The sequence below is a fragment of the Saccopteryx leptura genome, chromosome 2, assembly GCF_036850995.1.
Source record: "Saccopteryx leptura isolate mSacLep1 chromosome 2, mSacLep1_pri_phased_curated, whole genome shotgun sequence".
In the NCBI taxonomy this organism is placed as follows: Eukaryota; Metazoa; Chordata; class Mammalia; order Chiroptera; family Emballonuridae; genus Saccopteryx; species Saccopteryx leptura.
The window spans coordinates 256,483,483-256,510,658 of record NC_089504.1 but is presented as its reverse complement, the minus strand read 5'-3'; the positions used below and the strand labels follow the sequence as shown (position 1 = coordinate 256,510,658).

The following is a 27,176-nucleotide window of genomic DNA, read 5'->3' as shown; positions in this document are numbered from 1 at the left end:
GTTCGTCTCTGAACCACAGGTGAGCACCTTCGCACATTCATCATTCACAGGAGGACTAACTTCATCTATAACCTGTTTGGTCCTCTGGATTGTTGCTTAGCAGGATGCAGGTGAGGATTAGGAGTTGCTTTGTTGTGACCTACTCACAACTACAACATATCTCTTTTATGAGGTACAGTACACCCTCTCATGTGACGGCTTTAGGTTGGCCATATCCTTGGGTTGACTCATATACAAAAACAAACAAATAAAAACAAGAGAGAGAGAGAGAGAGAAAGGGAGATTGAGAGAAAGAGATTGATTTTCTTAGTAGGCAGGATTTTACCTGAAGACCTAGTGTTCTTGCTCCAGTCTCCTCCTGAACACCTGTCTGATTGCCTCGTGACTTGCCTTCCTCTTTCCTGTCTGGCCAGCTTGCATTGTTTGGCCACTGTTTGGGCCAGACTTACACATCCCAGTGCTTGTGGGACTTCAGAAGCCCTTGGTTTTCCTGCTGCTTTGCTCTGATTCTTGTTTGATGCCTCCAGAAACTTGGAGTGCCTCCTGAGTCCTTTTCTACTACTCCTCCTAACATTGCCTTTGATACTTTCGGCAAAAGTTTGAGTTCCCGCAGTGTGAGGGCTTACGCTAAGGACTCTAACATGAATGCTCCATTAAGAAGCTCAGAATTTAATAGAGGAAATAGCACATAAGCAGGCAATTACAGTGCCACGTAAGTGCTGTGCTATGTTAAGCAGAGGGTATTAGGGTAGCACATAGTGGGGGCACCTAACAGCGTCTGGGGGTGGGGAGGGTGAGGGAAGCTTCCCCAGAGTCAGCAATATCTAAACAGTCTGGCCAAACCAAAAAGAACAAGACTTTCTAGTCTAAGGAAATAATACCTGTAAATGGCCAGGAGCCGTAAATGGTAGCTCCTTCAGGGAACTACAAGTAGTTAAGTATAGCTGCAAGGGGTATGGAAGACTAAGGATGGAAGGGGAAGCTAGTGCTAGTTCAAGAAAGGCTTTATTTTCATTCTAAGGAGTGGCAGTTCACCTCAGGGATGATAGAGAGTAACCGTGGGTTTATATATGACAGGGTCATGTTTGTATTATAGAAAGGTGGTCATCAGTGTGGAGGATGGACTTCATCATCTCACTGTCTCCTCGAACCCACACTCCTGCCTGCCCTGCCTTATCTCTCGGTGGCTCTGAAGAGCCCACCTCCCCGCCCCCCATCAGCATCCTGAAACAAAACTAACAATCAGAATTAGTTTGAGACCTTATAAAAACACAAACTGAGCTCACTTCACAGAACTAGACTGTCCTGGGGACAGAGCCTGTGAAACTCTATCTTATAGAGGTTTCCCTAATGATTCTGGGGCATTTGGACAATGGACAGAATTTGGAACTAATGTAGACTATTACTTACACAACAACACAGATGTGTTGATAACATCAGCAGTGATTGGCTCACTGAATTAGATTAAAGGTGGCTGGAATAGTCTCACTCTAAATGTCTTACTTCTACAGCATCTCTGACTCTACTCCCAGGACCAGAAAAATCAGCCTCTTGCTGCACCCTAAAGAACTTTCTCTTGCTTTTGGAATAACATGTCCAAACCTTAGCATGATCTGTTAAGCAACATTATCATCTCCAATGGCCTCTCTTCTCAAGACATTCTTTCCTTTATCTTGTTATACGCAGTGTAAAGGATGGATGTTGATGCAATCCACTCTCCAACATCTACTTTCTCGAGTAAATTAATAGATATAGATATAGAGCTGGGAAATTGTGTAAAGCAATAAAAATATGGAAAATCCCTAAGGAGAATGAAAAGTGATTGACTTAGGAAGAGAAAAGGGACTGTTGACCAACCTCAAAGGCTCAACTGAGTTGAAGGTCATAGGTCATATATCCATTGGACAATTAGTTATTTCCTCCATAAGCTCAGAAGCCCAGGAGCAGAGGAAATTGATAATTGTGTCAGTCGGTTTCTGAGTATTGGCAAAGCACAAAGTCAAAAGGTAAGGGAAGGAAGGAATTAAGAAAGGAAGGAAGGAAGAGGATTAAGAAAGGAAGGAAGGAAGGAAGGAAGGAAGGAAGGAAGGAAGGAAGGAAGGAAGGGAGGGAGGGAGGGAGGGAGGGAGGGAGGAAGGAAGGAAGGAAGGAAGGAAGGAAGGAAGGAAGGAAGGGGAAGGGAGGGAGGGAAGGAAGGAAGGAAGGAAGGAAGGAAGGAAGGAAGGAAGGAAGGAAGGAAGGAAGGAAGGAAGGAAAAAAAGAAAAGGAAAGAAAACTCCTGGATGGGCCTAAAAGGAAGATTCGGTCATTTGCTCCACGGCCCGGAGGGGTAACACGAGAGTGCCCTTGTTGGCCATCCTCAGTCCCTTTGGTGATGATTCACCTTTCGGTTTAGTTCTTCCCTCTGGCTTGTTTTCTAAAGGTTCCACCTCACGGTTTATGTTACCCTAGAGCAGTGGGCAGCAAACTCATTAGTCAACAGAGCCAAATATCAACAGTACAATGATTGAAATTTCTTTTGAGAGCCAAATTTTTTAAACTTAAACTTTATAGGTAGGTACATTCCTTGTCGAGGTAGCGCCCGCACATGCTATTTTGTTGACGAGCCACACTCAAGGGGCCAAAGAGCTGCATGTGGTTTGCGAGCCTGAGTTTGCCAACCACTGCCCTAGAGGGTGGTGAGTAACAAACAGGTGCCAGGGGCAGAGTAAGTGACAATTTTCCAGGACAAAAATGAACCTATCAAGGTAATATTGTAACAAGGTAGTAAATGTTTGATAATGCTTGTTTTTCTCCTTAGAGCTGTGCCTCGCAGATATGACTTCCATGAGGATAGCATATTCATGCAATAGACCTTCTTCATTTGAATTGATTCTTTGCATTTCATAGAAGACTCATTATATGTCAAAATATAAGCATATATATATATATATATATATATATGTCAAACATATATATAGGTCAAAACACCAATATGTGCTATAGCATGAAGATAGTGGAGTGTTTGAAAGACAACAGCAGTTAAAATGGAATTACACTGGGTTGTGAAAGAGTTTTGATTATTTTTAGCTAAACCAATGCCTTAAATTAATCCAGTTAGTTCCCTTTTCAGGTGTCTCATTGCCCTTTCTTTCCAATGTGCATTTGTATCGATCAAAGAAACAGGAGCTGCTCAAAGAAGCAAAGCAGGTTGGGAGCCAGGGGCTAAAATTAGATTATAAATGACATTTACTTCTGTGTTCACAGCTGAAATTTCAAGGGTACAACATTTTCTCCTGAAAGGAGACACTTCCCCATCACTGAAATCAGCCTTCTGTTATCAAATTACCTCCATATGACATCACTGGGTGGTGGACTGGCCCAAAATAGAAAGTGAAACCATATATTATACTTTTTCTGTTAAGAGAAGGACAAAATTAAGTAATGGGCTTGTTTTCATAAGATTATTTTGACTGGTGCCTTCTTGATTAGGGGGAGAATTTTGTCTAAGAGAAATAGTAGTCCCAAAGAGGAAGGCGGGGTAACATATGTAGCATGAGGCTCGGAGAAAGGTGGTCTAGACCTGACTCTGTCCCCTGTAGGCAAGTCTTCAGGGGCCAAAGTTAGAACTCATGAACGCTGCTCCTGTGCCTGTTTCTTTGTACACTTGTGCAGGTTAGGTGGATACAAGCATTTTTTCTGACCTTTTGCTCTATTTATCTTCGGGAAAATCCAGAGTGTTTGCATGTATTTCTATAATTAGTGGAAACTGTACAGACGGCGCCATCGGTCCCTTGCAGACATGCAGTGCACCCGTTCTCTCCATCCCTCCATGACCCACAAGGTGCACTTCAGAGGGGAGCGCCCCGGTGCACCCAGCCCCCCTGCCCCCCGCCGGTCAGGGGTGCCCACAGTGGCGCAGGGCGAACATCCACACGGGGACGCATTGCTCCGGGAAGCCGGCCTGCTGCTCCTGGCCCAGCACCACCAGCCCACTCTTCCTGATGAGGCTCTGGAGGATGTCCATGTCCCGGGTCACACTGCTGTCAGCGAGATCGAAGAGGCAGCCCTCCCGAGCCACATTGTCCTTCAGGATGATGACACCGTGGTCTTTCAGGCCGTCTCGGCACCGGGAAAGAAATGCAAGGAGGTCTTTATCGGTCAGGTACCCTGCAGAGGAGGCCAGAGAGATGGGGAAAGGTGGGTGGGAAAGAAGGGGAGGAGGAGAGATCCAGAAGACCACTTGTTCATCTGTTCATGAAGTTTTTAGCAACCTGGATGGATTTCATTGTAGAAGGCTTTAAGAATTTAGATAAGAGGACAGTTATCCTCTTTGAGTGCTCAGTGCCCTGTCTATAAAATATTGTACCACCTCATCTAGCTACCTCATGGGCAGGAAATAAACTATTGTCTAATCCCATGGGTCCCCTCCATACCACCACCCTCCACACAACCCAACTCTATCATTCATTTGTGTGTGTGTGTGTGTGTCTCTCTCTCTCTCTCTCTCACACACACACACACACACACACACACACACACACACACACCAAAATCTAATTTGCTCTTGTCTCTCTCATTTCTTGCAGATTTAAATCTAAGAAAATCTAGTTTTGCCAATAAGCGGGAATAAACTTTTTTTTCCCAATTTTTTAAAGTTTTTCAAGGATTTAGGTTTCTTCTAGGATTTAGATTGGTCCAAGGCACTGCATCTCTAAGGATAGGAATTGTCAGGCTTATACAGAGTATATTAGGTTAGAAATCAGAGGACCGAAGCTTTTTAAGAGTCCCCGTGGTAACTAAGGCTAGCTAACTGCTCTAGGTGCAACTACAGCTGAGTCTCCTTTTATATCCCCGCTTCCTCTCTGCATATCCTCACACTAGCCCGGTGTTGTCTTGTCTTTGTGGGGAGGGGAGAAGGACAGGAGCAAGGCCATGCAGGACTAACCAGAGACCCACTGAATCCAGATGACATCGTATCCCCCCAGCGGGGGTGTGAATTCCTGCAGGCTGTAGCAGTGGTAGCTTTTTACCTTGTCCCCTTTGACCTGCAGGTAGTTCTGGGCTTCAAGGAGGAATGACTCCATCATGTCCACCAGCTCCACACTGTTGAAAACTGGCAACAAAACATGCTTGCTGACCCTTCCTATCCCAGAGCCGCAATCCAAGGCACAGTCCGTTCCGGCTCTCCCAGGCCCCTGCACAAAGGTACAGACGCCAACTCAGAGTTTTGGATACTCCAATGACCTCTTCAGGTCAACTTTATTTAAGTCAATTTCATATAATAAGATGCACTATTTTAAGAGTATCGTTCAACGAGTGGGCAAATGTGTACAGGAACATTCTGCCACAATCAAGTTATAGAACTGTCAGTTACCTTTTTCAAAAAGTACCTAAACATTTCTAGTTTTCACTTTCTTTATTTTACCCAAATATAGGTCTTTAAAAGAATTTCAAAATAGGATTTTAAAATATCATGTCTTAGGTTTAAAAATTTGGTAATTTTCTTGAAGAAATGGACCATTGAAAGCCCTATGAAAATAGATAGTTTGTTAACTGTAAATTTGGGTCAAACCCACTGCTAAATGGACCTACACTATAGCTTATTACTTTATTTTAAAAAGCAAAGCAGTGAGGACCTTTCTGAGTTTTTAAAGTACTTTTAGAATTCATTCAATGAACACATTTCAATTCATGTTGGTATAATTGAAAGTTTTGTTTTTTCAAAACTGATATTGAGTGCTCTGAATAATCTGTTTTCTCGGTCTGGATGGCAAATTTTGGGCCCTGAGCTGAAAGAATGCTGTCTCGTTCTCAGGTCGGAGTTTTACTTCAAACCCGGCCCTGGTAGCACGCAGCACATTTGGGTGGCTAAGAGGTGGTTGCAGCAAAGTCTCCTGTGTCTTTTCATGCTAAAAATTGTTTTCTGCTCTTATACCAGAAACTGCATGATCCACTGGGCACAAAACCCCCTATTGACTTCAAAGTACGTCTGCGCATTAAATTAACTGAGGGTGAAGGATGGAGAGCCAGATGGTGAAGGGAGGGGAACCAACCAATGGGAGCTTTCCCAGACTTGCTTCTATAAAGTAACATACACAAATGCGCACGTATACATGGCCAGCTGGGTCTCTGAGATGTCCACCCATCTCTCAGAGGTTCCGCTGATCTCATTTATTTGTTCATAAGTGGGATGGCTGTTGAATAGATTTTGGCCTAGAAATTGCAATAACAAGATACTTGAAGTTGCCAGTGGAGATCTTAAGGAGAGAGCCTACTCTTGATTTCTCAGGAACTAAGGATTAAAAAAAAAAAAAAAGGAGCAAAAACATTCAGCTAAGGATCAAAGGGTGAAGTTAGAGCAGAAGAAAAGATCAGAGACGTGCTCCTCCGTCCACCCGGAAGCCCGTCCTCATAGGAACAAAGGTTCAACGAGTAAGGAAAGGGGAAGTGATCATAGCTGCTTTCCAAATGGAATGGTAACATCCGTGATTCTATTGAGTGCTTACACTTAGCAAGCTCTGTGCATCAGTAACAACTAGAATAACCACAACATTTCCACAAGATAATGATTATCCCCCAGTTTGGAGGTGAGGAAACTTTGATTTCCAATGCTATACAGTTCATGGTAGAGTTTAAATCTGAACAGGGAGCTGTATCTCCAAAGCCAGTTCATCCCTACAGTTGTCACCTCAAGTCCCAACTCTGATTTCCAAGGGAGTGTCTGTCTAATCCTGTGTTGAAAGTATTTCTAAGGCTTTGTTCACACTCAGCAAGAAAAAAGCTGATGATTGATTAGTGATGTCTGCCTTGAGTATGGGAAGGGAACATGGTAATACATGGGCCATTTGTTTGCCATCCCTACTTATACTATGCTACCTCCCTCATTTGTATATTATAGCTTAAACTAAACTCATTCAGAAAAAGGGCTATGCTAAAGGCTTATGTTGGGAAGGCTGTGGAAGAAGCGTCTTCTATGTAAATTCTTACCATAAACAAGATGGGGGAAGAACAGAGAAATTACTGTAAGCTACTGAAGATGACTATTAGAAATTTGTGTGCTCAACTAGAGATTATCATTACAGATATTTCTTATCATTACTTACACTAAAGCCATTGTTGATCATGTTGCTCACGTTGTTGAAGCAAGTGGTTTTCGAAGCGGAACCACAGAACAGTAAAGCAGAGAGACCTCAGAGAAGTGTGCCGAGGCTTGCAAGAGGATTCTAATAGCTGAGCTCCTTCTTCTCAATGAACAAATAAATCTGAAGCGTCTCAAGGTAAAGTGAGGGAGGTGCTCACATACCCAGCCTCCCTGTCATTCTCCTGATAAGCCCTCAAAGGATCTCAGCACAACCCTAGAGTTTTTAAACCGTTTTTTTTCTAATCCTGCTACTTCTTTAAGCAGAGAAACTGAGACCCAGAGAAGGGGAGTGTTTGAAATAAAACTCCCTGAAAAATTCTCCTGCTCTGGTTTGTATTTTTACCAGTTTAGACACGTGATATTTGACTGCAGTTATTCTTGAAATGATGGTTATTTACAGATAGAAAAAGGTGCCTTTCTCTGGAATCCAGTGTGCCTCTAGCCTCCTGCCACTGCAGCCTGGTTTTCTCTATCTCCTTCCCCTCCATTGTGGTTGGCACCGCTGCCCACATGCTGGCACCACATCCCTCCCTCTGTCTCTTACCCTCACACAGCTCCTCTGAGAAGGGATATTTAGAAATGGGTCTCAGAGATGCATTGCCGCCCCTGGGACACCATGAATGTCTGGAGCTGTGATTGTATTGAGACCTGATGCCCTTCCACAGACGTGACCAGAACTGTATACAATGTGTGACTTGAAAACAAGAGGTTTTGTTACTTTCATTTTCATTTATTATGCTATCCTTATCCATATGGATTCATATACAATAGTAAAATACTCTTAGGAGTTCCATTTTCATTTAGATTCTGCCCATCTATTTTGTTTGGAAGAACATTATTTCAAGTTCATCCAGTGGAGCTTAAAACTAAAACAAGGTGCTCAAGGCCACTGTATAAAAACCATGAGGGATATATAACAAGTTAGATCAGAGTTTTTAGTCGTGCTAGCTCTGAGAAATGACAAAAGAGAAATACCATCAAATACTGCTGACTTGTTACAAATTGCTACCCCCACCTTCCCCAAGAAAGCTAAAACTGAAAGTTATCAGCTACGCCATAGACATCATCTTGATATCATTTATTTGCTAAAGTAAACACATTTGCAACAGTTTAAACACTTTTTCCCACTGTCCCATGTCACTAAGTGTTGAAAGGAAAGCCAAACTTTAAACTATCTGCCTTTTCCCGGTTGACACAAGAATAAATTATGTCAGATCCTCATAGTTCCTCCCCCCTCGTATCTTGACCTGGATACTCATTTAGCAGATTATTAAGGTCAAAGTACCAAAATATCATTCTTTAAGAAAGGCCATGTTTGTACTTAGAGGTCACAGCTCCACAATGAGTCTCGTCTGCTAAGAAAGACGCCTCCTAATTGAAAAGAGCAGCTCACTCTTTCCAACATAAATATGCAAGCACCAGGCCGTTTCCTTTCCCAGGTCCGTGGGCGTGTGGACGGGCCCTGTCTGACCAGCATCCCTGTGGTCAGCCTGGCATTCCGCATGGAGTGACAAGACGGCTGGATTACTAACTAAGCCTCTGAAATGCACTGGGATCAAAGTCAGCCTCACCACCGGGCGAGCAGGAGGCATTGCTCTCGGTCAGACCGGAGGAGAGCTGAGGTCTGTGGTTCATAAAAAAAAAAAAAAAAAAAAAAAAAAAAAAAAAAAAAAAAAAAAAAATTAAAAAGCAGGGATTTTTTTTTTTTCTTCATGAGACAAATGGAAAAAATGTGTCATGGTTAAGAGCAGGGTGTCTGGTGTCAGACAGACCTGTCTGGGCTTATGTTCTAGCTCTGTCTCTTACCAGCTGTGTAACCATGACAACTGAACCTCTCTAAGCCTCAGTTTCCACAACTGTAAAAACAAAGAGAATAATAGTACTTATCTCCTAGCATTGTGGTAAAGAGTGAATGAGAGAGGCTTCTAAGGTGCTTAGCAAAGTGGCTGTCTCAGAGAAAGCACACAGTGGCATCAGTCAGTGACGCTGACGTAGAAGTCCTCCGAATGACCCTGACATTCAGGCAGCATTGGCCCTCATCCCCAGCTCCCTAGTCCTCAGGGCTGCAGTGACATCCAGACACCCCCGCGGCCCCAGCTGGTCCTCCGTCCCCGTCCTGTCTTCCCTAGTGAGACCCCTGCTGCTCTAGGGAGGTTAGCTGTGAAGTCAGTCTCACCTCCATGTTACGGTTCTTCATGCTATCTTTCTAAGTGGGCTGACAGCCTAACCCCAATATTTGCAATGTCTCCTTTATCAGCGTGAAATTGGCTCCAAATTCCAAACAAACAACTTCATAATGAATGGGACAAAATCTCTCCAGACTTTCCATCGTCTGTAGGACCGATGGTAGCTTTACTGTCCTAACAACTAAAGGACGCTCCTTAAAATATAGTAAATGTGTTTTATGAAAGCCTGTTATTGTTAGTAGCAGCAATCAACTAGATTTGCAGGGTAATAATTACGTGCACTAGAGCAAGCACTTGGCACATATGATCTCATTGGATCATCACATATTCATTGAGGCTGATTCTATGGTAATGCCCTACTGAGAAGTAAGAAAACTGAGACTTAGAGCTTGAAAGTGACAAGCCCACAGTTGCTTATACAATGAGAAACCATAATGACTCTAGCGCCCAAGATTTTGGCCCCTACTCTATACTGTCTCCATATGACATGGAAATAAGGAAGTGGAGTTTCACCTGACACCAGACTGCAAAGGGATCACGTTCTTTCAAGGCAATGTCTGAACTATGTATAAAATAATATATTCTACTGTACTTATCATTTTTAAACCAAACATAAGTATGCCTTCCCTTAACACATCAAATATTTATTAGAGGAAATCAATAAATCACCCCAAGATCCCAAATGGCAAGATCTCTCATCTATCACCTAGCTGTCAACTGTTTATCTGTGAGACTCTGAAAGAGATGTCATCTTCACCCCAAATTGTAATATTAGCACTGCTAGTTCACCTTCCCCTGAAGTATGAGCGATAGATGGTACCCTGGAGGGTGAAATGCCAAGTGGAATAAACCAGTGGTTTGATGTCACTCATCCCTTCTGAACACCTTAAAGCAGGTTTTCAGCCTGAACTCTTGACTGTGCCATACATCTTTCATACGACTGAAGTAACCACACAGATGCATGCAAGCTCAGTGTTTACAAGAACTTTGCCTCCTCATCAAGCTTCAGTTGGACAACTCACCCCAACAAATTTCCTAAGAAACTCCCGAGAGGCGTGGATATCTGGGTTGGACAGTTCAATGAAATTTCCCATCATCCCCTCTTCTGTAGCTGGTACTTCTTGGTAGAAAAGTTTAGCTCTGGCATAGAACTGCATCTCACCATTGATGACTGCACTTGTTAAAGCATACAATTTCACTGCAAATGAAATATTATTAATATTAATATTTGTACGACAGAACATACACAATCTTATCACACATTGATTACCTCTTAGAAGACTGCCAATTTGTGCTGTGGAGGAACAGGCATTCGTTTGAAATCAGAAGACCTGGGTCTGAGTTTGGCTCAGTGACTTACTTGCTGTGTAACCTTGGGAAAACTTCTTAACCCCTCTGAACTTCTGGTATCTATACATAAATCATAATCATGTGGTATTTTTCATGATTTAATATCCTATAGTTTAATAAAACTATAGCTTATTACTGTACTAAAAAAGTTGAATAGTGTTTGCTACAATAGAATATAGAATGTCACAAGTTTCATAGTGAGTTTTATCTTTGAGCTCCAAATGCTTTTTGAGAATCTAATCATTAGTCCTTACTTCTAATCACAAGGTAGATTAGGGCTAGCTCTTTTTTTTTGTCTCTTTTTCAAGAAACTCATACCCAAATACTTTTCTGTACCAACATTATAGAAAATGTGCTTGAGCTCTATCATCTCAAAATAAAATAAAGATATAATATTTACTGAGCAACTATTCTGTACCAAGTAGTGGGCTAGGAACATTGTACCATGATGTACTATGTCATTTCATTATTTCAAAAACCATACAAGATACTATTCTAAGACATTTATTTTTAGAAAAATGTGTGTTCCAACTTCTGAAGGGTAAATGAGTATGAATTTAAGTGTGTTTTATAAACCAAAATGAACTATTGCAGATAAAAAATATTTTCATTAGCCTGACCAGGCGGTGGCACAGTGGATAGAGTGTCAGAATGGGATGCGGAGGACCCAGGTTTGAGACCCCGAGGTCACCAGCTTGAGCGCGGGCTCATCTGGTTTGAGCAAAAGCTCACCAGCTTGGACCCAAGGTCACTGGCTTGAGCAAGGGGTTACTTGGTCTACTGAAGGCCCACGGTCAAGGCACATTTGAGAAAGCAATCAATGAACAACTAAGGTGTCGCAACAAAAATCTGATGATTGATGCTTCTCATCTCTCTCCGTTCCTGTCTGTCTATCCCTATCTGTCCCTCTCTCTGACTCTCTCGCTGTCTCTGAAAAAAAAAAAAAATTTCATTAGAGCACATTCAGGAGGAAATGATAGAAATTGATTGGATTCTGGTTCAAGACAATAGGCTAAACACATGCATTTGTCTTCCCTCCATCCCAATACTCCCCAAGAATTATTTTAATAAACTCTACCTTTACAATGAATAAAATGAGAGGAGCCCACTGATGGACTCATGATTTCAACAGATTTCTAGAAGACAAACAGCACATGGAACAAGCTAAAGAACTTGCAGCCCAGGATAGATGCAAAAGGAAATAAGAGTTATTTAAAAATCAGTCCACATATCAACCAGTGAGGGGACAACAAATGCACTCTCCCAAAAGCAACAGGCACACAACTATAATCCTGGGGGTGGGGAGTGGGAATATGTCTTCTCTAAAAAAAAGAAAAACTGGCTCGAGCAAGGGGTTACTTGGTCTGCTGAAGGCCCGCGGTCAAGGCACATTAAAAAAAAACAAAAAACACCTTTGTAGTGACTAAAAAACAAAAAATTAAATTAATTTCCTAAAGATAATTAGACCAGTTAGTGTTGAGATCCTAGAACACCACTCATTTTGGCATATAGTGGACTCCAAGCACTTCACCTGCTCACACTCATCAGTCTGGTAAGATCTACCTGGGCATGTAAAGCCTCTCATCCTTTCTGTTCAGAGAAGTATATAACAGACCTTATCCTTTATTCTTAACTATGAATAAATAATGATTTCCAAAAACATATGGGGTAAAATGGCAGCCTGAAAGAAAAAGGTAGAATTGAGCCCAACGGAAATAGAAATAATTCAGGAAATGGGTGAGAATTTAAACCAAAACTAAAGAGAAGACTCATATATACTTAGAAAGATATGAAACCTGGTGTATCCATAAACCAAAGATAAGATGCCATTAAAATGATAATTTAAAGAATAACAAAGACTTCTTAGAAATTAGTTTTGATTATAGAAACTTTGGAATATAATAATGAGTACATTTATCAGAACATAAACACAAAGAAAGATATGGAAAACAGAAGTTAACAGATTAGAGCTGTAAAGACTTAGTTCAGGAGACTCAACATCAAGCTGATTAGGTTTCTTAAAAGCAGAGAAAATGGAGGGAAGAAATATATTAAAGAAATAATATAAGAAAATTTCTTAGAGCTGAAAGAGATTATAAAGTCCAACAAGTACGGAGCAGCATGGATTAAAAATAAAATAATAGCCTGACCAGACGGTGGTGTAGTGGATAGAGCGTCGGACTGGGATGCAGAGGACCCGGGTTCAAGACCCCCAGGTCGCCAGCTTGAGTGCGGGCTCTTCTGGTTTGAGGAAAAGCCCACAAGCTTGAACCCAAGGTCACTGGCTCCAGCAAGGGGTTACTTGGTCTGCTGAAGGCCCGCGGTCAAGGCACATATGAGAAAGCAATCAATGAACAACTAAGGTGTTGCAACGCGCAATTAAAAACTAATGATTGATGCTTCTCATCTCTCCGTTCTTGTCTGTCTGTCCCTGTCTATCCCTCTCTCTGACTCACTCTCTGTCTCTGTAAAAAATAAATAAATGAAAATTAAAAAAATAAAATAAAAATAAAGTAAAAGTTATATATATTCATATCCCTAGGAAATTTCAAAACACAAAGAGTAATAAGAAGATTCTAATGATATTTAAGGAAAAATAGTGGTTGACTTGAGGGTAGGGTTGCCAGATTTAGCAAATAAAAATACAGGACACAACATTAGTTTTGAATTTCAGATAAACAATGAATAATTTATTGTATAAGTATGCTCAAAATATCACACATTGCGGCCCTGGCCAGTTGGCTCAGTGGTAGAGCGTCGGCCTGCTGTGCAGAAGTCCCGGGTTCAATTCCCGGCCAGGGCACACAGGAGAAGCACCCATCTGCTTCTCCATCCCTCCCCCTCTTCTTCCTCTCTGTTTCTCTCTTCCCCTCCCGCAGCCGAGGTTCCACTGGAGCAAAGATGGCCCGGGCCCTGGGGATGGCCCCTCGGCCTCTGCCTCAGGCGCTAGAGTGGCGCTGGTTGCAACAGAGCGACGCCCTGGAGGGGCAGAGCATCGCCCCCTGGTGGGCGTGCCGGGTGGATCCCGGTCGGGCGCATGTGGGAGTCTGTCTGACTGTCTCTCCCCATTTCCGGCTTCAGAAAAATACAGAAAAAAATATATATATATATCACACATTGCGTGGGGCATACTTATACTAAAAACTTATTAGTTGATATCTTAAATTCAAATTAAGCTGGCACCCCATGTTCAAAGGATTAGAATCAGGTTTATAACACAAATCTCATCAGAAACACTGAAAAACAATGGAACAGTGCCATTAATATTCTGAGGAAAAATTCATTTTAAGCAAAAATTTAATCCGAAAGAATATTTACCTCCCATGAATTCATTCCTCAGAAGTTCCTTGAAGCTGTATTTCAGCCCAATGAAGGTTAAAATCAAAAGAAGTTATGTACTAACTAAAATGATGAAATTAACCCCAGAGTCCAATGGAAAGAAATCCCCAAATCACAGATACTTACCAGATCTAGAAAAAAATAAGTTTATATTGCAACAGAAAATGTAGGCTTCAAAAGTAGAATGAATTAGACTCTGGACAATAGAAAGAGTATGTAATAAGAAAGGATATATTAGTGATATCCTAAATAAGTTTTATTTTTAATCTCAACCACCAAAAATAAAAAAAACAATTGAGAGCTCCAAGCAAAATATGCAACAGTACAAAATGTTATAATCAGGATATGAAGCAAACCAAAATATGACATAATTTTGAGTAGAAGAAATATAAGAAAAAAGAATCTCTTTAACCTTAACTAGGAACATCTTTCTGCAGGTAACACCAAGATTGTGATATTGGACTAGTGTACTACTTGGCTCTAAATTGAACAACAATTACATAGTCCCAAATTCTGATTCTAAAAGTTAAAAATCTAATAAACATCACTTATATTTCAATGTTCCATTGTAATACATTCCATCTGTGCAGTTACATCAGTATTTTCCAACTTGAAGGCATTGGAGCCAATGGTGGAGCCTGGGAATGATAATAAATTTGCTGAAGGGGATTTAGGAATTGGTTCCCTTGTACATCATTTTCTAGAGACTAAAACTATCATATATCTCACATCTATTAACTATTACATAGATTATTATTTTAAAAGTACAAATCTGCCTGACCAGGTGGTGGCACAGTGGATAGAGCATCAGACTGGGATGCAGAGGACCCAGGTTCGAGTCCCCGAGGTCGCCAGCTTGAGTGCGGGCTCATCTGGTTTGAGGAAAAGCCCACCAGCTTGAACCCAAGGTCGCTGGCTCCAGCAAGGGGTTACTCAGTCTGCTGAAGGTCCGCAGCCAAGGCACATATGAGAGAGCAATCAATGAACAACTAAGGTGTCGCAACGCACAACAAAAAACTAATGATTGATGCTTCTCATCTCTCTCCATTCCTGTCTGTCTGTCCCTGTCTATCCCTCTCTCTGACTCACTCTCTGTCTCTGTAAAAAATAAATAAATAAATAAAAATTTTAAAAAAGTACAAATCTTTAAAAGTGTTAATAAATATATAGATGATTTTTACCATTTTATACACAAATTAGCTACTGATTGAGAAAATACAACATTAAAAGGAGAATCCTCATGTTCAGAAACATTGGGAACCAGTGACCTAACCAATCCCCTTGCCCTAGTACTTGGTAAAGTGTTGTGTAAACAGCGGGTGGCTCAATAAATGCTGATAAATTCAACAGGGATGACAAAAATCAAGCATCATCGTCTCAATAACATGCCTGTTGCCAGTTCCTCTGTATGTCACAGAAAACCAGGCTAGGAAATCACAGTTCACAGAGTCTTCCCAGAGTCGAGTGCTGTCTTAGATCACAAGCAAGCGACGGATCAGCGCTCTCATTGTTCCAACCAAAGCAGCAGAACAGCCACACTCATCATCACCTGCTTAAGTCAACTAGTTGGTGGAGTCTATTAAAACCCTTAATCTGGAAATGGGAATGGTCCATTATGCCAGCAACATTTAGACCACAAGTGAATGCCAATCTCAGCAGGAGTCAGACTCAATAGGTAAGTTTTTATGGTTATGGGCTTGAGTTCTCATTTTCACCTAATTGACAGGAGCATTTCACTAAAGAGATATATGAGGTGTCATGGCCAGCCCCAAGTTCTCCCCTCCTGATAGCTCTTGTTTTGGTGCCCGTTGACTCAGATAAGGTAATCAGTCATCTGCCCATGCCTCTGGTATAGAAATACATCTATTGGCTTGTTCTTATAAGATTGCAGTGTCTCTCCGAAACCTGGGGTAGTCTAACACAGAGACTAGATACTCTCAGTTCTTTATATAATATAGTACTTATTCCTTGACCTACATTATGAGCTGAACTTCCGAAGGCCTCCCAATGGTTTACTTGGTACAGAAAGAAAAATGGACTACCAGTTCATTTGTCCTGAGTAAGAATAAAGATCTTGTGACATCTCTAAGAAAAATGTGGTTAATAGCTAAGGGCATATATTGGCTGAGTACCTTCTTTTCTTTTTTATTTCTTTTTTAAAAAATGGTTGGATATAGCTATTTCAGACTTTATTTCAGACGTTAGACCTGTTTGTCAACTGAAAATTGATCTCAGAATCTCCAGAGGGTACGTAGGTGAGGCTAAGACAGTTACTTTGAAAGAATTTGAGACAGAATAGTGGATCAAGTGTAATTAGGGAATGCCCATATGAAAGGTTACACCTTGTATATAAAAAAAGATTTGCAGCTGAGCATTTCCAAATTTAGTCATTAAGTAATTGTAAAAATGGAAGGAAAGAAGGAAGAGAGGGAGGAAGGAAGGAAGAAAAGAAGGAAGGAAAAAAAGATGGAAAGGAAGAGAGGGAGGAAACAGTATCTAGGTGTAGTGGAATATTATTCAGCCATAAAAAGAAGGAAATCCTGACATTTGAGACAATGTGGTGGACCTTGAGGGCATTATGTTAAGTGAAATAAGTCAGAAAGTCAGATAAATACAAAATACCATATGATCTTACATATATGTGGAATCTAAAACAAACCGAACTATTTTTTTACCAACCTACCAAGGGGAGGATGGGAAGTGGGACTTTATCAGTGTTTCTCGTGGAACTTGAAGGTGCAGCATGCCAGAATGCTAGACAGTTGTCATTGCCAAGTGTCAGAACTGTCCCGAGAGTCCCTCTAGGTTCTGTTTTTCCCTGTGTGATGTAGGTGTCTGGTATTTCTCATCTCTAAAATAACGCACTGCCTACCTTGAAAGTTCTAGAGGGCTTTTTCCTTTTCAACTGAGAGCCAGTTCCAGGTTTCCTAAATTCTTTTCAGGCTTCAACACAAATGAGGTGAACAGAGGTGGGGAGGGGGGGAATGTTCCTCCTCCATCCCGGACCTCCTCAAGCTCCCACCACACACCACCCCCTACCCACCTGGCTGAGTGTCTTCCTAGCTGTTTCTGCTTGAGTGTCGTGTCTGACCCCTGTCAACTGTAAAAGGCTGAAGGCAGGCGGAGGCATGGGAGATGTTTTCTGGTGCAGCTGTGCATCAGAGGAGTGAAAAGCAGACTCAGCGGTGTCCATGTCTAGTGTTTTGCACTTTGAATAACACACAGGTTCAACAAAGTAGTGAGTGGCTATAAGAAAAAGCTGACACAGTATGCACAACTCACACTTTTCATACACTTGATGAACTATCTCTCCTCCTAATTAGGCATGCCTGAATAATTAAACAATAGTGGCGGCTGTAATTGATTAAACGTATACATGCACTACACATGCTGAGCATATATGTCTAAAGGAATGTGTCAGATAAATGTATATCTCCAGAAGAAAACAAGGCATTAAAAGATTAGGTAAATTGCCCAGGTCTGAGTAAGCTAGGGAGTGACGCACCTGGGACCCAAACCCAGGTGTATCTAAATCCAAACACGTGTCTCATCCCTCTCACTCTGTCTCTGAACGCATGCTAAAGAAAAGGGGAAGTTATCTGTTTCTTCATTTCTCTAAAGAGGAAAAAAGGATCTTGCAGGATTTGCATTGTAAAGGTAACAGTAAGCATTTGAAAAACCTATCACTTGACCATGAGTTGCGGGGGCTGAAATCAACTTGAAAAGTGCCAGCCGTTGTTTGCTGAGTTTCATTTAGAAGTTCCAAGTGTCCTATAGGACATTTTTTATTAACTCTGGCTTTTAATTGTGGTGGCAAATTTGGTCTTAACTTCCTCCTCAGAGACTGATTTTTCTAAAAAGGGGTCATTGAAAAGGGGGACCAACAATCGGTGGGCACCACCTATATGCCAGGTTCTCTGCTGGGCACTTTCATGTCACCTCTCCACATTATCTCTTTTCAGCCTCCCAGTGATACTACAAAACAGGAGTGATAATCACCCTTCCACAGATGAGTGATGAGAATCAGGGAGTTCTGATAACTTACTCAATATCATGTGGAAATAAATATAAATATTATAGCCATGTTTGAACCATTCCTATTTAAATGCAAAGACTTTGTTCCTTCTCCTAAACCACATGAGACTATTATTCTAAATGTGACACTAGATTAAGCCTTTACCCATGTCCAGGAGTAACAGACTCTTGCTCAACTTTTGACTAAAAATATTCAATGACTTTTATGTACTCAGAAATAAGCTGTGCATAATGCTAGAAGAATTATTGAGGGGTAACTTACATGAACAGCTCTAGCTGGGCTGTATATAGACAGGCCGCTTTGACCACTGGTATACAAACTGGAGAGTCATATAAGTGTTTTTTCTACTCTCCTTCCCATTTGTTCACAAATAGCTTTGGAAAATTCATTCATTACAAGCCTGCAACTGAGCAAGTGTTGGTATAGCATGATTGTCTGAACCTATTCACTGATCTTCCTACCTTATAATCTCAGTAAAAAAGCCAGTGCTCTTCCTAGACTATATTTTATATCCCTGCCAAGTCAAAAAATATGGAAAAAATTATATTGCTGCCCACATTAATCATTTACATTGGGAGGAGGGGTATGATTAACTGGTTAAAAAAGACACTCTGTGGTTACAATGCCCAGATTCTGAGCCTGCTCCATCACCACCACCATCACCATCACCACCACCATCATCACCACGACCACCACCACCACCATCACCACCATCACCACCATCACCACCACCATCACCACCATCACTACCACCATCACCACCATCACCACCACCACCACCATCACCACCATCACCATCACCATCATCATCACCACCACCACCACCACCACCATCACCACCATCACCATCATCACCATCACTACCACCATCACCTCCACCACCATCACCATCACCACCATCATCGCCACCATTGCCATCATCACCATCACCATCACCACCATCACCACCACCACCATCGCCATCATCACCATCACCATCACCATCACCACCATCACCACCACCACCACCACCATCACCACCACCATCACCACCATCACCATTACCATCATCACCATCACCACCACCACCATCACCACCACCACCACCATCACCACCACCACCACCACCATCACCATCATCACCACCATCACCACCACCATCACCACCATCATCACCAGCATCACCATCATCACCATCACCACCATCACCATCATCACCATCACCATTACCACCATCACCACCACCACCATCACCATCACCATCACCACCATCACCACCACCACCATCACCACCACCATCACCATCACCACCACCATCACCACCACCACCATCACCATCACCACCATCACCATTACCATCATCACCACCATCACTATCACCACCATCACCATCATCATCACCACCACCACCACCACCATCACCATCACCATCATCATCACCATCATCACCATCACCACCATCACTACCACCATCACCACCACCATCATTACCCCCTCTGATCTCTGGCAAGGCTCTGTGCATCTGTCCTCCAGATACGAGGTGGGGATGGCAACACCACCTAACAGGGTTGTAAGGATTAGCTGAGGTAATAGATGCAAAACATTGAGACAGTAATAGGCTTTCCCATTTTTTTCTAAAGACCTGTTGTGTTCAGTGGCATGGGTAGGCCTTCCATCAGAGATTTTAGCCAGGGCTATTTCGGTAAATGTCCCTATGACTGAAAGTTGCTGCACAATGTGCTGGTGTGAGACTGGCTGTCTATCAGAGGCCATTGTAAGGAGGAAGGAAGGAAAGAGGAATCAGAGAGTCTAGTTAACCATCGCTCTTCCCATAATCACCCCAAACAACAAGCTCTCTGTGCAGACCCTGCCATGCAGTCTCCCTCCCTTTTTAAAAGAAGGGCTTTATTTTCACTTCTATGGAGCCTTGAAATCATCAAAAGGAGGGGAAGCCAGCTTTAAAACACCCCAGTGGAGCTAGGGAGGGCACACCCCCACTGGCTGAGATTTATTTCCAACTGGAAAGCTTAAAATCCATTCTGCTGAAGCTCCTTCTGCTGCGGTCTCCTCATTGGCTTTGCTACTGCCTGTTCTAAGGAAGGCGATGTGGGGACTGGAAGAGGCCTGGCTCCAAGGAAGGACAATAAAAAAAATTGAGCATTGACTACCTTCACATGTATAATTAGTTGCATTTTATCCTACAACAGACTTGCAGTTTTGAGGAAAAGGATGCTCAGAGACTTTTAGTTTCTTGAATGCAATACAAAGCATACCATGGTAAACAGTAAATACATAGATACAGCAGAGGACAAGGTAGAGGAGTCTCTGCTCTCGTGGGAACTTGAGTCCAATAGGGGAACTGACATGTGTAAATGCATTCTATTAGCATATGTCATAACCTCCCAGGACAAAAACCAGGAGTTGAGCAAGTGAATCAAGGGACTGGATACAAGTCATGCTGGCGGATGAGACATAAGTGCTGATTCCTTTCTGCACTATTGGGAGCTCATAGGGTTGGCTACTTTAGAGGGACTCCAGCTTCAGCCATGAGAAGAGGAAAAGCTGCAGGATGTCTGAGTATTCACAGAGCGCAGTCTGCTTCCCTGCACCCTCAATTCAAAGCTTTCGAGGATTAACAAAAAGTTAGTTGTAGATTTGCCTCTATTGCCAGATAGATTATAAAATTCTGAAGAACAGAGATTGTGTCTTATTAATGTTTGAATCTTCTCTAGTGCTCAGAACAATCAGAGTTTCATAAATATCTCTTGCCCTGAGTATAATTGAATTCGTTAGACAGAAAAAAAGGTCTGGTGTCTCTTTCTCTAAAAAGCAGTGGTTTCCTCTGTGACAGGAACATTTACTAGTGATCAAATGTGCATGTACCCATCTCGTAGCCCAGCATCCTTGCTTTTAGGCAGGGGCATGTGACTCGTTCTGGGCAATAATCTCTAAAGAGATATAATGTATGTCTTTCTGGGACAAAATGTTTAAGGGCTTTTAGCTGCTATCTTCCCTTGCATTGGTGACTAGTGATGTTTTAGGTGGTGGAGCCTTTTTCATCCTGGATCCCTGAATGCCCATGTGGAAGTTAGCCCCTCCACTCCCCAATAATGCATGTTAGAATGATGTATCAAAAGTAAAAAATAAACTTTTATATGTTCAGCCATTGAGATTGCAGGGTTAATTTATTATTGCAGGCTAGTCTAGTCTATACTGACTACAATAGCCCTCAATTGTTAAAATCAAGGAGATACTTTAGATGGGACTAGTCTCGGGGGAAACTGGGCTGAATCATAGGGTCAGAGAAAATAAGCAGTACCAATATATGGAAAGCCAAATAAGGAAAATGGAATCATCTTTGGCTTAGAATCAATGAATGGTTTTCCATCTGTGTGAATGGAACCCTGTGGGTGCTACAGAATGGCCCCAGGAGCCACTGGTGAGGCAAAGAAGATAAAGCAAGGAAGGGACCCTGCCGCCAATCCTAAGCAGACAAATTTCACTTTTTCCTGTATTTTATTAATACATTGGGCTTTCATGGAAGACTGTGTCAAAAGGTTTTATTTTAATAGTAATGGGTTTTTTTATGTTGAAAATCATTGACAGATCATCAGCACATTCACAATAGACAAAAATACATAAAATCAAAATGACTATTCCATAGATAGAAAATGAAAGGATTGAGGCCAAATGTCAACTAGACTCTTCTTGACCCAAATAATCTTCATCTGATTTTCAGAAAAGATTATTTTATTCTTACTACTTAATCCATCTGTAATTACTTTCAGAGATGAGTTTCTTTTCTGTCTAGTAATTTTTAAAATTTGGCTGTCATCCACCCCTCATTAGTTATTGAAATTGATGTCCTAAGAGAATTATCTACAGGCAGTGTGATCTACCAGAAAGAGCCCCAGTCTTTGGTATCTAGAAGAGATCTTGTATTCTGTAAATTTTCTTTTCCTCATTTGAAAAAATAAGATGAGGGAGGGGTAGAGAAGGAAAAAATAGTAGTATTTGCCCTATATATCCCCTAGTGTGGCTGTGAGGGTCAGTGAGAAATTCTTTATAAGAAATACATATATGAGATGAAAATCTTTGTATGCCTAGAAGTGAAGATCCCCTCAGAAATGGATTTATAAAAAGAGGCTTTGGCGGGCTGCTAGCATATAGTTTCTTGAATCTAAGGACCATGTCGCCCTTTCACGTCTGGAAACCTTGGCCCATCCAGTGCACAATGGGGCTTTCAGACAAGCTTAAGAAAACAGACTGGGGCTGATACACACTGTTCCTGCTTTCACCGGGGGAAAATATAAATCAAAGGGGGCTACTTCCCTCTTTAATTGGAAGTTATTTCCCTTTCAGTGCTGTTAAGAGTGCCCTGAAGTGACCACTTTCACAGAGGCTAAGAAAAGCAGTGTAGACAAACCAGATAAGCTTGTTATTGACCTGTTGCCTAATTCCCCAAAAACTAGAGGAAAGTATGAAAATGGAGACACACTGCTGCCCCAGGATTTTCTTAATATTCAAAGACCAAACTAAGACCTGCTCCTTTTAAACTTGCTGGCATTCTGTGGACGGCCAGGAAGGATTGTGTGGAGTGTATAAGCACACACACGCACATGCGCGCGCGCACACACACGCACACGCACAAGGACAGGCACATTGATCTAGTACTACCAGTTAGTCTGTTTAACTCTTATACTACTGCATTCATAGTCTCATCTTTCAGTTACCTAATTTGCCCACCTTTATGTTCTAACAAATATTAAAATAGAAACGAGCCCTGGCCGGTTGGCTCAGTGGTAGAGCGTCGGCCTGGCGTGCAGAAGTCCTGGGTTCGATTCCCGGCCAGGGCACACAGGAGAAGCGCCCATCTGCTTCTCCACCCCTCCCCCACTCCTTCCTCTCTGTCTCTCTCTTCCCCTCCCATAGCCGAGGCTCCATTGGAGCAAAGATGGCCCGGGCGCTGGGGATGGCTCCTTGGCCTCTGCCCCAGGCGCTAGAGTGGCTCTGGTCACAGCAGAGCGATGCCCCGGAGGGGCAGAGCATCGCCCCCTGGTGGGCAGAGCGTTGCCCCCTGGTGGGCGTGCCGGGTGGATCCCGGTCAGGCGCATGCGGGAGTCTGTCTGTCTCTCCCTGCTTCCAGCTTCGGAAAAATACAAAAAAAAAAAAAAAGATAGAAACGAGTCTCCTTAAGCCTGACACTCAGTTAACCGACACCCAGAAAAGCAAATCTTGTGCCTGAGAGTGCATGGAAGTCCCAAAATAGAGACACGACTTGCCAGGCAGACTTGATCTTCGCACTCTCCACAAAGAATGTCACTGACATGTTTCAGCCCGCTGACATGGCTGTGGTTCTTCGTGTCTAAGAGTGTCCTTGTTCTAACTGCTCCTCCGGAAGTCCCACAGCCTGACACCCTCTCATCAGGCATTTCTCCTTCCTTATCTCCCAGCTCTGGCTCACTTACCCAGGGGGATTTTTTCCAGCAGGTAGAGATAGCTCTGAAAGAAGTCATTGCGAATGGCTTTGTGAAGGACAAAGGACGTGCTATGTCGACAGAGTTCATCGTCGGTCTTCTGCCAGCGGGATCGAAAGGCAAAGTGGGCTCCCAGGTGGGCCATGGCGAAGGGGGGGATTACTATTCCTACGGAGAAGGGGAGTTTGCCTGGCTGTTTCTTTGAATTAGCCTTCTCTTCCTACGCGAACCTGAGACTGTCATTTTAAACCAGTCTCCTGTCCATCTATATTGGGACAGGCTGTCATGGGGCGTGAGGGGAGGGGCGGCAGGCACCAGAGGGCAGGCTCTTGGCACCTCCACCCGTCTGATTGCTTGGGTGACACCACTCCAAGCCAGCAGGTGCTAAGTAAGGATGAAAACAGGCCTAGTGGGATCCTGCCTCATCCAGGAAAAAACACACCTCCCTCCTTCAGCTGCCACTTCAAACAGGCAGCAGCACAGCCTGCTAACACCCTGAATATTTGCTTTCATTTGATTCCTAAATTGGAATAGCCTCATTTCCATTTCAAAGAGTTGGGAATATTTTGCAAGAGATCCTGTTCCCTGATTTTCATCCACTCCTCCTGGAACACTGAATCCTCAAGTTACAAGGACCCTTCAAAGTCATCTTAGCCACCCACACTCCTTTCATCAGTACAATTTTGCCCAAATCATCTCATAAAGATGGATATATGTTTCCCATTTTGAAGGGTCTTCAAGAGACACAATTATATGAAAGCCTGTTTTGATGTTAAATACCCTTCTGTCAGCAAACTCTTCCATCTAGCTTGCCCTAAACAACACCTTGTCAGGAAAGCCTGATCCTTCCCCTCTGCCTCTGAGGGTGTGACTTTGCTCCAAAGTGCTCACTGGCTTTCTGGCCTGGGTATCTGAAGATTGTCCCTCCAGAGCCACCTCTAGTCTCCCCACATCACTGTGTGCCCTGGAGGCTGGTCTTTATTGGACACCCTGTTGGACTCTCTTGCCCTCTGGCCTCTAGTTGGCTTCATTCGATGGGTAGCGTCTGCAGGAGAGTGTGGGAGGTGAGTCTACTCACTCTTGGTTCCCTGACACGTTTCTGATGGAGAAGCCAGAGGCAGAATGCTTGCATGGTGGACAGTCATAGCTCCTATCCGGGGTCTTCTCGTACAAACATCCTCTTCTGGTTCTATACCTGCTTCCTCCTCGTACTGCTTCTGCCTTCGGCTTAGTGATGCACAGGCTGTTGCAAACCTTGGAGAAATCCACTACCTCTTTCTAATTTCCCTCTACTTACCCTCACTTTGTAAGTAGTCCCTTTAGTAAACTGGCTTAAATTCTCAATTTGTGAATGCCATCAGTTTCCTGTAAGGATGATGATGACTACAATAGTATGGTACCTGTTTAATGTTACAAACAAGGAAACTTATAAGAAGGCAATATTCTATTGGTCCTCTACCATGTGCAACCACTGACCACCCCTTGCCCCCAAACACACACACACACATTCTAGTAAGCAGTTCTAAGATGCTCCCTAAAGATCCCTATGTCCTGCCTGATATTCATGCCTTTTGTGTAATATTCTTTCCTGAATTTGGGCTCGACTTGCTGACTCACTTCTAAACAGCAAAATATGGCAGAAGTGATAGATGTCACTTCCAAGATTAGGTCATGAAAGGACTATCTTGGCATCTTCTTTTGCTCTCTTGCTTGCTGCTCGTAGGACAGCCACCTGCCTGTTGTGAGCTGCCCTATGGAAAGGCCAACATGCCAAGGAACTGCCCTTAGTACAACTGCCCAGGGGGAACTGCATTCTACCAATAACCGTGAGTGAGCTTGGAAGGAGGTCCTTCCTCAGCCCACCTGACAAAGGACCTTGAGCCAGCTAAGCCACACCCAGGCCACTGTCCCATAGAAATTAATGTTTGTTCTCTCATGCAGATAAATTTTGAAATAACTTGTTACAACACAGCATAGGATAGCTAATTCTCACATCATCGGTGAAATATTTTTAAGATATGGAATCTACCCATGATCTTTCTTTAAGTTTAATTTCTGTGTTAATCTTTTACTGGAACAAGACACAAGGATTCCATTTGCTTGACTTTGACTTAATTTTCCTACACTTCTACTTTCCCACTTCCCCTCTGTCCACCTCAAGGGACAGCCATTTAATTGGGGGTCAGGGGAGATTCTTTTCATCCATGGCTTCAACAATTGCCCAGATTGCAATCTGAGCTATGTGTTTGTTCCTTGCCAGTGTGGTTTGACTGATGAGCAGATCATCCACTCCAGAACCAATAAGTACATGGTGTTCCTCTGCACCAGTGTTCATTTGAGAGTGAGTATATTATCCAGATCTGTTATTGTCAATGCCAGCTTGAGTTTGGTTTTCTGTGCTAGCAGCACAGAACCATCTTGCCTCATCTTTACTAGATAAATTCTCATAAGAAGGGAGATAAAGGAGATGCTACAAACCGAACAGGAAACTTCAAGTGAGAATATTTCATTGTGTTCAGAAGGAAGGCTCCTAACTGAAATGTAAAAAACTTAACTGAGAAACTCATTTCCACCTCTCATGCAGCGGGCAACTTTGACAACTTCTCAGTCTGAGCTTCACTTGCTTCTTGTGAAATGTGAAGATGATGATGACAGTATACACCTCATTACTGTTGAGAAGACTAGATGTACTCTGTGTAAAACACCACAGTGCCTGACACATGGTGCATATTTAATAAATGCTATCCATTAACACTACAATCTTTGGAAAATAATTGGTAAGTTGTAGGTCTTAAAAATATGTTATGTCTCGCTGAGGCTTGTTGGGTTATATTCGATGTGATATTGTCTGCTTATGCAATTTCAGCACATATTTAGGAGATTATTTGTACTTGATGCATTTAAGAGTTGAAAAGAAGAGAAATTCAAATAAAATGTGCTTTTAGGGCTCATCCATCTATCCTTCAGAACTTTCTGTTCCTGTAGGGAAAATTAGGCAACAGAAGAAGAAAACTAAGAGATCTTCTTTGTTACTTGTAATCATCAACACATCTAACAGGAGGCAGGTTCTTAACCCCAACATTTTAGTGATGTTTTGATAACCTCTCCTATGCTGAGAAGGTCAGGATGTTAGGTCCTGGGAGAGATTGGCAATCACTGAGTCCAGCCACTCAGTATTCCTTATTTGGCGATTGATATTGGCATGTTTCTCGGTTTTTACAGAGCTAATTTTCCCCCCACTCTAAAGTGGACATTAATTACTTGTTTGGAGATGGATTATTAAGTGATCTAAGATCTCTATATTTCAGAGCTATGATTTCTGAGTGGGGATGAAAGGCCGATTGGTTTATACAAAATGCCTTTGTCAGCTTTTGTTTATCTCTGTGAGTCACATTAGATTTTGTGACTGTGTCTCATACTGGTGTAGCTTGCATCAGTTTCTGGCTCATTGCATTTGTTTCCTTACATGAATAATTTTTCTCTTCCAGCTGAAATGCTCTATTTGCTACCACCCATACCACTCTTGACTATATCCGTGCTGAGTGAATGAGGTTATGATATAGATCTCAAGTTGACCTGGGCATCCAATTTCAAGGCAGGAAAGGGAAACAGTGAAAATAGAGGAAAGAAATATGACCATAGCAAGAGAAGGTGGAAACTCTGAATTTATGCAGGTTGGTTTGTCT

The 27,176-nt window shown here is 42.4% G+C and overlaps 1 protein-coding gene and 1 non-coding gene across 2 annotated transcripts; one reads left to right on the top strand and one right to left on the bottom strand.

The window, feature by feature from the left end:
* Positions 1-3,006: 3,006 nt before the first annotated feature.
* On the bottom strand, positions 3,007-23,737 carry NTMT2 (N-terminal Xaa-Pro-Lys N-methyltransferase 2). Its single transcript, XM_066366023.1, has 4 exons — positions 23,482-23,737; positions 10,332-10,507; positions 4,928-5,177; positions 3,007-4,149 (listed from the first exon to the last, which is right to left on the bottom strand). Exons 1-4 carry the CDS (start codon positions 23,633-23,635, stop codon positions 3,878-3,880), a joined length of 852 nt encoding a protein of 283 aa, XP_066222120.1. The 5' UTR covers positions 23,636-23,737; the 3' UTR covers positions 3,007-3,877.
* On the top strand, positions 13,387-13,462 carry TRNAS-GCU (transfer RNA serine (anticodon GCU)). Its single transcript has one exon. It is a non-coding gene; the product is annotated as a tRNA-Ser (tRNA).
* Positions 23,738-27,176: the final 3,439 nt, after the last annotated feature.

What these genes read in the sequence shown, in the direction of transcription:
- NTMT2 (XM_066366023.1), bottom strand. Translation starts at nt 23,635, where the DNA reads ATGGCCCACCTGGGAGCCCACTTTGCCTTTCGATCCCGCTGGCAGAAG. An exon ending in TTCTTAGGAAATTTGTTGGG is followed by an intron (nt 5,178 to 10,331) that starts GTGAGTTGTCCA and finishes ACCTTTGTGCAG; the next exon opens with GGGCCTGGGAGAGCCGGAAC. An exon ending in CTGGATTCAGTGGGTCTCTG is followed by an intron (nt 4,150 to 4,927) that starts GTTAGTCCTGCA and finishes CCTCCTCTGCAG; the next exon opens with GGTACCTGACCGATAAAGAC.